Below are 13,164 nucleotides of genomic sequence, written 5' to 3'. Positions count from 1 at the left end.
GTTAATGGCTGAGATCAGGTTTCACCTCAAGGATTTTCTTCAGTATTGAGAAGTGTGCCTAGATAAAATTCCCAGTGTGAGGAGACCAAAGAAAAGAAGGATGTCCAGGAAGGGCTCTCCTCTCTCTCTCCTGAGCCGTGGGGATCAACCTCTGGTGTGATCAGGGAAAAATGGGACTGAGGGCATGAGCCAACAGGCTGGCAGTAAAGAGAACATTCTCTGGCCATTGCACTCAGTCCAAGTGGCTCAAAAGAAGCTTTAACATTAATTAGTCATGTCTAACAACCAGGAAATTTCTTCGAGCTATACAGCTTTACTCCAGTTGAATGTTTACATGCAGAATTTTAATAAAAACAGGTTTTCATGGGGAATTCTTCAACTCTCAAAGCTTCCTGCCAAAACAGCCTTTGCTCTTTCATTGGCTTCTTCCCTCATCTGGAGCTGTTTGGCCATGACTTCCTTCTGTCAGAAAGAATTTCATCCAACAGCCCCAGGAGCACACCCAGAGCAGAACACGACAGTGTGTTCCACACAGGGATCCCACTGATGTGGCAAGGAATTTGGGAAGGAAATTTGGGCAGGAATTTGTCCTGCAGCTTGCATAAGACACAAGTTTCTCAGCGCAAGCAGCCTGTGTCATATTTAAAACAACCATACAGAGCTGTCAAGAGGGGCTCTAAATGCATAAGCTTGCTCTAAATAGTACAAAATACAAGGTACAAAACTGAAATACATCCTACATCTCCCACCTGCCTCCCATCTAACACTAATCAAGCACTAAATCAAATCCACTCAGGACAATAACTTAGGGAATATTAAACGACGTCTCTTCTGCACCCATGGCTCAGCTCAGACCCGTCCCACCCAGCCCCAGGTTCTCCCTTTGTCACAGGACAAATGCTGCTCCATTTAAACAACCCTCACTGGCATTGTCACCCTCAGAGCTGCAGCAGTAAGAAACTCCTGGGAGAAAAAAAATTCCTGGTTTGGAGATTTCTTTCTGTCTCGACTGCTTAAAGCAGGCAGGAAAAACTCAGCTCCAGCTGAGCACTTCGGAGCTGCAGCCCCGTTCAGGTGTTAGAGAGGCAGGAAAGCTGATCCTCCCACAGGCTCACCCAGATTCGTGTTTCTTTGACAAGCTAAACATAGCACAGCCACGCATTTTCATAACACACATCCTCTTCAGGCTATTTTTAATACTTCAGGCTAGTTTTTAATACTTCCAAACTTTCGGAAGCTCCCTGTTAACGTGACAAGAATTTGCAAAGTCTGTCTGAAGAAAGCTCAGATTTATTTCAGTTACATGCTTGGGTACGTGCCTGGATAGAGATTCAAAGGTTAATATAAAAATGTTCTGTATGACATTACAGACAGCACTGGGAATTAAGTGGATAGTCCTCCCCAAAGTTCAGGATATCAATTAATTCAATTTTCTGTATTTTTATTATTCTACCCAGTCTCGTGGCTTTCCAGATTAATGAGGTTATGAACATACTACTATCCCATGCAATAATAGCTGAAATATTTCAGTAATTAAGGGTAATTATTAAAAAATCTTTTCTTCTTTAAAGTTCCCCTTCTGCTTGATAACAAATTAGGCCTACATGAGAATAGTTGTTTTTAATATCACACCAAAAAAATTCCACTCTAATTTAAATATATTGGAAGGCACAGCTTCTTTAATTGGTAAAGTATTTCTTTGATCTTTTCTATACCTTCTGATGATAATTCCCATCAGTGCTAAACAGTTGTTTCCCACAGTGTTTTTAAGAGATAAACTGATGATTTTGAATTATTTCAGCGATAGCACTGTAACCTCGTATCGGTATAAATGATATGTGGTTTTACTTGGGATATTTTGAAATAGAGCAAAAAATAAGAAATTATACCAACAGGTATCTTAAAATCCATCCCATATTTTATTTCAGTGGGACTGAGATTTTTGTACTAAAGCAGTTTGTGATGATAAAACGTTCTGATGGGTGTTTTTTCAATCTACCTCTACTTCAAAGCCATAAATATTTGAAAGCAAGTGTCTGCCCAGGCTGAAATGCTGAACCATGCCTTTCTCTGGTCCCTGAGCAGTAGTAAAAACAAAAGTAAAAAATAAAAATGATCCTTCTGCTGGGTGGGATTGGGCTATGTTAAGGAGAAAAAAATATTCCCTCCAGCAGCTGTATGTCATTAAAAATTAAATATAAAAAAAGTTTATTTTCTGATGTGTGTTTTTTGCCTCGAGCAGACAGAATACATCAAAGGGGAGAAAATCCTCTCAATCCCTCAAGTGTCTGAGAAAAACATAACATTTTAACAAGAGGCCCAAAACTAGTGAACATTTAAATAGTTTCTTGTAACTTTTAATGGCCCTTGGAGTATTACCAGCCAAAAAATTCCATCATGATTTCCATAGCCTTGTCCTTGAACTTTGTGAAGATACTTAATTGCTCTCTCGACCTTGCCACATCTTTAAAACATGAATTGTGTTGCTTGCATGCGGCATCCAGTAGGAGTAAATATCTTTTGGGCTGTCAAAGTGCATGTGCTACAAACCACCACCAATTTGTTGTTCCCTTTTTCTCCAGCTCTCTATTGATTTCAATTTCCCTGGCAAAGGTTTCCTTCTCCTCTTGAGGGAAAATCCTGACTGATTCAGACAAGCACTCCCGAGGGACTTGGTTAATCCACTTAATGCAACACAAATTGTTGTGTTTCTGAAACAAATCAGCTGTGGGGCTGTACAAGGGCTGTTCTGAGAGCTGTAACAGGATTTAAGATGCACTGGGGAGGGGAGGAGACTTCAGCTGACCTTGTGCAGGTCTAACCCTGACCCATGGAGATAAAAATGCCCTCTAAACTTTTCCAGTCCTGAACAAACCCCTGCTGGAAAACTATTTTGGAGGACACGTCCCCCAGATTTGTATATTATTTATAAATTACACAGCTCACTACCATAAAAATAAACTGTGTACATTAGAAGACGTTTATGGGAAACGGTGGGGTGGGGATGATACATTATGTGTCCAGCTGCCCCATCCAGCACCATGCCAGAGTTCCCTGGAATGATCTGTGTTTCCACCTGGCCTCAAGCCCAAAGGACCCAAATGATCCAATCTTCAAATTCACAATGGAACTTCTGCTCTAAAGTCATTTAGGCATTTTTAAAAATTGCATGGTGCTCAAAAACCTTTGGAATCAGTCATGTATGGAATCACAGCAATGGAACCTGAAGGACTTTCTACCTAAATGCAGATTATTATTGCAGGAGTCAACCAGCTGAAAACATGTAACGGATCAGCTGGATCTTAGCCTGAATTTCAGCTGCTCCAATTGCTAAAAGGAGCTCCCCAGACTTTCTAGGGCCTTAGTAAAATATTCCAGCTCTTTCTTCATCAGGAAGCCAGGAGACAACCATCTGCTTATGGGGCTTCCACTTGAGCACGGCCAAAAATGAGGTTATTCCTGCTCAGAAACCGCTGATTCCATCAGCCTCTAAGTGTGAGCCTCAAATTCAACAGAATAAGATGTCAAGTCATCAAAAGAAAAAGGAAACTGCAAACCAACCCCCCTTTTATGGGAGCATTCCATCTGCAGACAGTACGGTGAGAGAATGTTGTTTGTAGGGTGCAGCTCCTGCAGGACAGACCCTAAAAACACAGAAATCTAAAGGAAGCCAATGCAAATCATACAATTAGATGAGCCTACAGGAAAAACGGAACTGGCTGAAAATCCCCATCTCCACTGGGCGGCTCCCAGTTCCACCACACCAATAACTGCTACTGTGACAGGAAAAGGTTTTCTTCTCTTGGAATACTCTTTAAAATAATTGTGGGAGAACAGATGCACTGGAGTGACTGGATTCACTCTTAATGAGACTGCTCTTGTTTTCATCATAAAGGGCTGTAAGGCAAAGACAACAAAATCTGTGACCTCTCTTGTTTATATGTTATGTTTCTCAGCAATATTTTCTTTCTGCCCACCAAATGCACATTTTCCCTTCCCATCTCAAGCCTCATTCCAATTAAAAGCCACAAGGCAAATATGTCATTGCCTACATCCACTTGCCAGACATCTTATTGGTATTTCTCTTATTCCTGCCAAGGAGTTTCCTATTCTTTTCCATCTCAAGGCTGAGGTCGAACACAAACACAAGAGTGCAAGAAAGCTTCCTTGTGTGGTGTAGAGATGCGCAGCTATGAATGACAACTCAGGTGGATTTGTAACAGTGAAATCAAGGCAGATGATGCTTCAACACCTTTGGCATTGATTTCCACCCCCACAAAGGCAGTTTGCACCCACCTTTCACCAGAGTGTGTTTGTCCGTGGGGGAAGAACGAGCGAGCACCCGGAGCTTTGGCCAGATTTTGTCAATCCGCTCCTGCTCAATCTGCAGGGGGGGAACACAAAAAAAGAACCCAAAAGGTAAAACCACTGGCCTGTGATGAGCAAAATTTATGTCTTTGTGTCAGACAATTCCCCTCACTACTCAGACATGCAGCTTTTGTCCAAAAGCACAGGGAAATTCCAGCAGCCATCGATGCTGCAAGTGAAGACAAGGCCATTACTAGCAGGGTTCATCTGCTGGCTAAATCAGGTAAATTTTTCCACAGTACCTAACCAGCCTTTCTTATCTTCTTTATGGATAATTCCACCCAGAATCATCACTCCAGATATAGGAGTTTCTCAAGGCTGATCAAACCTGTATACAGGTTTGTTGTTCTACTCCGCATGAGAACCCAAATCCTTCATTTAGCACCAATAATGGCAAGATTTTCTTGTGTAGCAACAGGAACAGAGCCAAATCTGTTGCATTTATTGACATTCCCAGGATTTCATCCATCAATGCAAGGAGCAAACAACTGTGTCCACTCATTTATGACGGACTCAAAGAGCCAGCATAGATTTTACTTCATTAGAGCTGTGTGTGAGCTCCATCTTAGATGAGGAGTTAAAAATCTTCCAAAGGATAGATTTTTTTATGCAAATCATTGAAGTGAGTACATGAGATAAAGTGGAATAAATTAAAGAAATGAGAGGAGCTGGTTCTCAGTACAGATTGCATTTTTAGGAGCAAAATTGCTGTTGAGTTCCTTCTCCTCCTTACCACAAACCTGCTTTAATGGGCTTAGTTTTGATTTCTTGTGGAGCAGTGCAGTGGTTCTAAAAACTGCAGAATTAGGCCAGCACCAAACTGATCCTGGAGGAGTAAAGACTGCAATTTCACTGCTGTTTTGAATTGCAAAAAATTTAGTGGGAGAAAAAAGCAGGGATTTTTCCAAGCAGTCTTTACCGATCTGAGGCACGCACCAGCGCAGGAGAATATTCCAGTGCTTTCACTGAGTTCTATTTACCTCTCCCTTCTCGTTTCGGATCCTCCTGTTGAACTCCTTCCCTTCGAGGCACAGGAAGTCTTCTCCTGGGTGGATGATGCCACACTTGATGGCGATGGCACGCGCAGTGTTGATGTTGTCCCCGGTGACCATGCGCACGGTGATCCCGGCTCGCTGGCACTTCCGGATGGCTTCTGGCACCTGCAAGAGCGAGGCAAGGGCACAGAGAGCTCCTGGGTCAGAGCTAAAACACAATGCAGGTGTTCCCATCCAGAAAAATTTCAGGCCAAGAAATTCCTGAAGCAGAAAGAGGAATCAGATGTGTTTTGCCGTTACTTGACTGTTGTGGAGTTGGGGTTGCACCACAGGCAAGGCAAATCTTGTCTCGAGAAGCACAAAAACCATCTTTTAGATCAGTTCCCTAAATTTTCTCCCCACTTGAATAAAAATGAGTGCTCTGCAGCTTTTTTGACCTTTAACAAGCTGAACATAATGACTCAACACGTGTAAATAGGAATGGAGAATACAGGAAATGACTGAACTTCTGATCCAAACCTCCCTTTCAACAAGATTGTTTTAAAAGTTATGGTGATTTAGCACTACTTAATTCACGCTTATCAACAGGTGGAATTCCTAAACACAGGAGTTTCAAAATCATAAAAAATGAAGCCTGACTTTTGCTAAGCCTTTTTCTGCATGAGACAAACTTCTCCTGCACAGGAAATGTATCAGGGAGAGAGAATTCAGGGTGTAACAGGGGCTGTGAGGTCAATGTAGGGGCTCTATTCTGGCTGGGCATCATACACAGATTATTGAAAAAAGCCAAGAAAGATGTGTGGAATTAAAAGAAAATATTGATTCCTAATAATTAAATAAAACTCCTTTAATACAGTTACTTGGGTGAATGAAGCCTATAGAAAGGTTCCACATCTACAGCTCAATTTCAGATGGGCAAAAAATTCTGTTCCCTTAAACTACACCCTAATTAATGATAATTTCTAAGTAAATATCACTAACCAATTAATTCAGCCTCATCGCATTTTTGCATTATTTTGCATTATTATTATTATTATGAAAGCATTATTTCTTCAAGAGAAAAATAGCAATATTATTTGATGTGGAAGAATGAGAAATGTGTTCCACGCATCCAGAACGGGCTGGATGTCATCCTTCAGCACAGCACCACTTCTCTAAATTTCATTTTTACCCACAAGAGTCTAAGAGCAGCCCAGGATTCATCATGAAGACAGAAGCCCTTCACAGAGCTACAGGAAAGAGAACTGCCTTACTCAGAAGATGACAATGCACAATTATTAAAAAATATTACAAAAACCCACAGCTATTTAAGAGAAGGTATCAAAATGGATATGACCATCTGTATCTGATGCACCTTGCTGATCACAACCTCCAGCACAGATAGAAATGTGCTGTGGAGCTCAGTGCCAATTTGAGTGGATTCATCTCATCCATTAGTGCAGAAAATGTTCAGAAAAGGAGACACCATCTCCAACATTACACTGCTAATTTTATGTATTTCTATATATTTTCATTTCCTCTGTAGCCACAAGTAGGGGACACTGCTGAGGGCATTTATGTGACAACATTAATCTGAGCCAGTGTGGCAAATCTTGGGCTTTGAGGGATTTCCTGGGGCCAAGAAGGCTCTGAGTCTGCACTGAAAACCCTAAACCCCTATACCACACCACAGATAATGGTTCTCCCAGTCTGGGAATAATTTCACACCATGTTTGTTCCTATTTATTAAAGGCAGTTTGTGGAGTTCCTGTTTTCCAAAATGCTTCCCTAAACCAACACCTCGGTGAGGACCAGAGCAGCACTTTTCCCAGGATTCCCAAGAAAATCCCTCCACCCTCAGAGGGTGTCTACAGGATGTGCTGTTTGCAGAAGGACTCTGTCAATACAGATCACAAAATCAAGGGCAGAACCCAGGGACAGAGCTTTATCTTCCCATCTCCTCACCTCTAACTGGGAATATTTTCCCCACAAATTGTGAACCCTGGAAAAATCATTTAGACCTGAAGCCTTTTAGTGATATGAAATAGATTTCTAGAGGGGAATGTGTGATCAGCTTAAATCTGTTCCTTAAGCAAACGACCCCTGATCTCCCCAGTTTCCACATTAATAATCCTGCCTAGATCCCATTTGTCAATTGGAAATGCCTTTGGTACCCACTGGAGCTGTGGTGAGCCTCGTGCATAGGACAGGGCAGATTTAGATGGATATCTGGAAATATTCCAGTGGATGAACCAGGAAGGAGAAGAAGGAATTACAGTGCAAGCAGCGAGAAAGGGTTATTGCCATGAAGGGCCAGTCCCATTAAACAAGGTCAGGGGAGGACAGTCCCAGTTGCAAACACACATCCAGCTCTCATCTAACTGGAGAAATCATTCTGTTTTCCTCTCCTGTCATTTTCTGGACAGCTGGTGGGTGGTATCTGATTTAATACTGTGTACAGTAATTACAGTTAAAATATTGTTCATATTTTTTTATTGCTGTGAGGGAGAAAGAGTGTTGGCAGACAGAGTGGGCAGAGGAAGCAGATATTTTCCATCAGTTTTGCAGAGCTTAAGTACACATTTCACAATTTTTTGGTTTATTTTCCCTCTGCAAAGCAAAACTTCCAATGCAAGCATGCACGTACAAAATCTCCAACGCAGGAATATCTTTCCCAATCAGGTGACAAATAAATAGGAGATATTTGGAAGAGATTTACGTTCATCTCCCAGAAATAACAGACTGGAGGCGTTTTTTGGCAAATAAGTGCGAGCCAGTTCAGACTCATTAAAATCAAGCCAGAAAGAGTGTCAGGATCAACAGAGAATCTCTGCAGGAGAAGGGCATCACTCTGTTTGTTCTCTTCCTGTGTATTTATCAAAGAAAAATAAAAAACACACCCGCAAAATATAAATATCAAGTAAGTAGCTCAGTGCTTGCTAAATCCAGCAGCTGCTGATGACTCAGCTGGTGTCTCAATTAACCTGGGAATATGGAAAAGCCATGGGTGTCCATGGCTGGCATTCCAGAGAAAACGGGACAGTTGCTGGATAACAGTGTTAAATAATTAATGCACGTTGGGTTTTTTAGTATATGGGGGGAGATGTGAGTGCCAGAAAGCTCCCAGAATATCCCAAGAATATCCCTGGAACAGGGCAGCAGGACCCCTCCACTGCCGGTATTCCCAAGTGGAATCACTCCATGGAGGCACACGAGCCATGTGCCACAGGTGCTCCCTGCCCAGCATCCATGGGACAGCTCCAACAACATCTCAGGGAAAAGGAAAATCCTGAGCCTTCCCCAGGAAACACGGGAATGTCATTGAAGGGAAGCTGGAGGCTGCCAGGATGGGGGCATTGTTGTATTGGAATTACCTGATCAATCACCTCTATCAGAATAAATCCTGACATCCATGAATACAGAGATAATTGATAAAACAGCACTTTTACTAATATTTCTAAATTTTATGTTCTTTTTTTTTTTCCCCCAACAGAAAGCACTTTGAAAATTCATAAACTCCAGTGAGGAGTCTGTTCAATGAGCAGATTTCATTTTGGCAAAATATTCCCTATAACTGCTCAACACCTCACTCCTTGCATCAACAATGGGGATTTCACATATGCATATCATGATATTCCAACCAAATCAGATATTCCATACCTAGAGAGTTTTCTGAACTTTATGGTTTTCTCCCGGCTCAGGGTTTATTGGTTCACTTCTTTCCCCTAAGGTACTGCTACTCCTTATAATGTGAGGAGTAGTAATAATTTAAATATTGGTTTAAATATTTTCATGATGTTGTTGCCACTTTGAAACAGTCAAAAGGGACAAGGAGGAAAAAAAAAACAAAAACCAAAGTCCCAAATCCCAAATGTCCGACATTTACTAAAATTCTGAAATTATAAATATTTTATTGTGTGTCTTGCACTGAAACAGAAATGTTCCTGCATGTTCTGGTGTTAAACTACAAGAAATTCAATACAATATTCAAATATTTATTTAGAAATAAGATATTTTCCTGCCTTCATCTCTTTGATTCTTTACATAGAAGTCAGATTTACTCTCTATTTTTAGCAGAATTATTCACTTTTACCTCAAGCTCCCAAGAAATTATTCCCTGCAAGATAAGAGCAGTTCTCTAACAAAACACCCTCCTAACAATCACATGAAAGGAGAGTTTGCAGCTATTTTCCATAATAACTGCAAATCCCACTGCTCCCCAATCCCGCAGTCTGTCACACCACACGGAACCTGACTTTAAGCGATTTTCTAACGTGGATCATGAATCAATTTTGGGAGGGGGAGAGGATTGATTCACAGTTCCTGTGGCCACTGACAAAATATTTCTGAAAATATCCATATTTGCGGCAAAATATTTTCTACAAAATATCCGAATATGTGAGCTGGAGCATTGAAGGAACACTGCAGACAGAACTCCTAAAGGACATTTTCCAACATTTTGAAAGCCTTGCAATGTCAGGCGTGGGGACAGATGGATTAGCAGCAAGAGGCCATCTGATGACAGATAAAGTGGATGCTGTTTATCTGCTGTTCGTGGAGATAAGGTGTTTATCATCCAGTTGTCACCTAAGCAAGATTTACTTTATATTTTAACCTTCATACTGAGAAAAAAAACCCCAATAAAATCCATTCTGAGGCAAGGCAAAGCTGTGCAGTTGGTACCTGGGGTGGTGTCATGTTAGCTCCAAAGTTACCATCGCCATTTCCAAACCCTAACACGGAATTAACTCTCCATTAATTATCAAGCACCAAATAGAGAGATCAGAAGTGTCTAACTCTACCCTTTGTATTTCTGTAGGAATACAATTTACAAGTGTAGTAGCAGAGATGTCCTTCCCATGTGCCCACCTGAATCTGATTTACTCCCGTCAGTTGAGCTGAAATTTTAAATATATTTGTACAAGCCATGTAAGTGGGATATCCATGATATCAGCAGCCTTTCCTTGTCCAAATACAACCTTAAAAACAAGTTCTTCTGAGTAGTCACCAGGTACAATCTTAAGTAAAGTGGCAACTTTAACAATAAATGGCAGAACTCCAGTTTCTGTGGAAACTGCCATTATAATCACGGCAATTTTAATCACTGCACTTGTCTTCCCTGCTTTCAGAGTTGCACATCACTGCACTGTTGAAGGAAAATTATTTAACATGTGGGAGCATTACAAAACCTCTGCTGGTCATCTCGGTCCTGCAGTTCAAAAAGCCCTATATTCCTTTATTTAAATATCAGCTGACAGATAGCTGAATTTTATCACCTTAATTATATGGCTTTCTATCAAGTAAAACCCACTTCTAAAGCTGATTTTCTGCTTCTTTGACAGAGTTAATTAAAAAAAAGAGATAAAACCTGTAAGAAACCTGTCATTCATGTTCAATTCTCTGTAAGATAAAAATTGGATGTACCTCTGGCCTTACTGGGTCTTCAATACCGACGACACAGATGCAAGTCAGGTCAGATAAGATGTCATTCTCGTTGTCCCAGTCGGGCTCAGGGCTGCTGGGGAAGTCTCTGAAAGCCACACAGATGGTTCTCAGCCCATCACAGGCCATGGGCTCAATCACCTTCTTCACCATCTCGTCCCTGTCGCGGGGCCTGAAGATCCGAGGTTCCCCAGCCGCGTTGAGGATCCTGGAACACCTGGTTTGGGGAAGGAAAAGAGACTAAAAACTGAGTGTGCACCTGCATGATTGCCAAAGTATTTCCTGTACAAGCTCATTTCAGTCAATTCTTTCCTTTGCTGATGGCAGGTTTTGAGTTTCTGCTGTAAATTTCTAGAAGATTCACTACTGAAATATCAGAGACAATTTGTAATGTATTGCACAGACACCAAGAGCCCTTCATGCGTTCTTTTCTCAGTAATCAATGAGCTGACAACTTACACTGAAATTGAAAAGTGCTTCTTTTCCAAATGGGCCGAAGATAAAGAATCCATTTGTAAATCACCAAATGCAGACCCAACTCTTTAAGAAAAACAAGCCAATTTCCCAGAAGCACTTAAAAAAATTAAAAAACAATAATAGCAGCCTATGCTGCTAAAGTTTGTCATATTTCTGGTGCAAGCAGCCAATTCCAAACACCAGAATTCCCACATATTAGTGTCAGAATGCTTTGCATTTTGGAAGAACAAGGCCACTGATGCAGGGCACTCACTTCTTGAGGACAATCTCGGAAGCTCCTTTGCTGTACATGCGGAAGCTGCCATCCGGCATTTTGATGACCGTGCTCATGGACTTCCTCACGGAGTTGAAGGTGTAAACTTTGTAGAGCTTCTCCTCGGGGATGAGGCTCCGGACAGGCTCGTAATCCTGCTTCAAATCCAGGACAAACCCCAAGAGGCCACACTCTGTCTTATTGCCCACCTGGCGAGGCAGCCCACCCTCTTTTTCTGGTGGCTGGAGAGAAGAAAAGAATTGGAGATGAATTCTCTAATAATAAGCAATTAGATAGTTTGTGAAGTCACGGGGCACAGTTTAAGATCTGAGCTATGCAGCCACAAATCTTCCAGTTTTTTAAAAGCGAGGTAAAAATTCCATGGAGCTCCAACAGACCTGAAGCATCTCCTCACAAGAAGAAATATTTCTCTAGACAAGATTTGCCACATTTGGTCTTGTGCATTTCTTTTTTCTTAAATTAGCCATTGGCAGCTTGTGATGGTTGGGCAATCCATTAAAAAGGAAGGAACTTTCCTTAGGTTCAAAACCAAGCAATTCTCACTTGTCACAAACAGAGGATTTCCTTTCCCCTCTTGCTTAGAATTCCATTGGTTTGCCCATTTTCACAGTTAAAAGAGTGAGTAAAGAAAGCTCTATCCTTTTTTTTTTTTTCCTGCCAGGCATTTATTATGTAAAAACAGATCTCCATCCAACCATAACAATAAATCTCAGTGAAAAAAAATCTATAAAATAATAGTTCTATGTCTAAATGTACCCATTTCTAGAATTGCTTTGGTCTGTTGCTTCAGATAAATTCTATGTATGTTAGAGAAAATGGAATAGACTGAACACTGTGCAACCTCTACCAATTCTCAGTCCTTCTGAAGGAGAGAAGAAGGACAAGGACAACTTTAAATTCCCTTTCAAAATATAAATGAACACTTCTTTTACAAACTTTCTTGGAAGTGTTGTATACCCCAAACAAAATATTCTTGTGCCAGGACCCCAGACTTCAAGTGGCCAATGTGTGAACTACAAACCATTGATTCCTTACATTTTCTTATGCTCAGTAGAATAAGGAAAGTGTTCCTTTAGCCAGGGCTAAATTGCCCTTATGGGAATAAAACCAGGAAATCATCTCACAGCTTTAATTTGCACTGAAAGCAGACTTTGATTTGGCTCAAGCCAAGACTCTAAGTCATCATTTTCAGAGTGAGTTAAACATTTACCTCACATTTTGCAGAATTAGGACTGGGGGACTGTATTCAGAATCCATGTTCAATTTCACTTTAAAATCCAGTTTACTTCTGAAATGGGATTCCTAACTGATGGAATTCCCTACATTGTCCCTCACTGGGATGAAGGCTCACACAGGGAATGATTAAAGCTGCAAATCAGCCATCCTACTGGCTCTGAATTCTTGCGGCAAGTATGGCTACAAAAAGGGAAAAGGGGACCTTTTAAATAAGCATGAGTAATTAATTATCCCAGAAAACCACTGATTGCAGCTGGTTTAAAAAATGAAGGTCAGATAGATGATAACAGACTGGTCTAGACCTGAAGTAAACAAAGAAATATGAATTTTTCCAAAAGAATCATCTCCCTATCAGCAGGAAGATTTATACCTGGTGACAGGTAGATTAATGTC

The 13,164-nt window shown here is 41.0% G+C and overlaps 1 protein-coding gene across 5 annotated transcripts in view; it reads right to left on the bottom strand.

The window, feature by feature from the left end:
• ATP2B2 (ATPase plasma membrane Ca2+ transporting 2) overlaps positions 1-13,164 on the bottom strand; it is a 286,168-nt gene that overhangs the window by 38,863 nt on the left and 234,141 nt on the right. For all 5 annotated transcript variants that reach the window (XM_032120304.1, XM_032120303.1, XM_032120301.1 and 2 more), the window contains 4 exons: positions 11,515-11,756; positions 10,767-11,001; positions 5,349-5,528; positions 4,297-4,384 (listed from right to left, as the gene is read on the bottom strand). In XM_032120304.1, coding sequence (XP_031976195.1) covers positions 4,297-4,384; positions 5,349-5,528; positions 10,767-11,001; positions 11,515-11,756 — 745 coding nt within the window. The remainder of the gene's footprint in view (positions 1-4,296; positions 4,385-5,348; positions 5,529-10,766; positions 11,002-11,514; positions 11,757-13,164) is intronic.

This window comes from Corvus moneduloides, chromosome 11 (assembly GCF_009650955.1).
Source record: "Corvus moneduloides isolate bCorMon1 chromosome 11, bCorMon1.pri, whole genome shotgun sequence".
Classification (NCBI taxonomy): domain Eukaryota; kingdom Metazoa; phylum Chordata; class Aves; order Passeriformes; family Corvidae; genus Corvus; species Corvus moneduloides.
The sequence above is the reverse complement of the archived record's forward strand: the minus strand, read 5'-3'. Positions and strand labels throughout refer to the sequence as shown.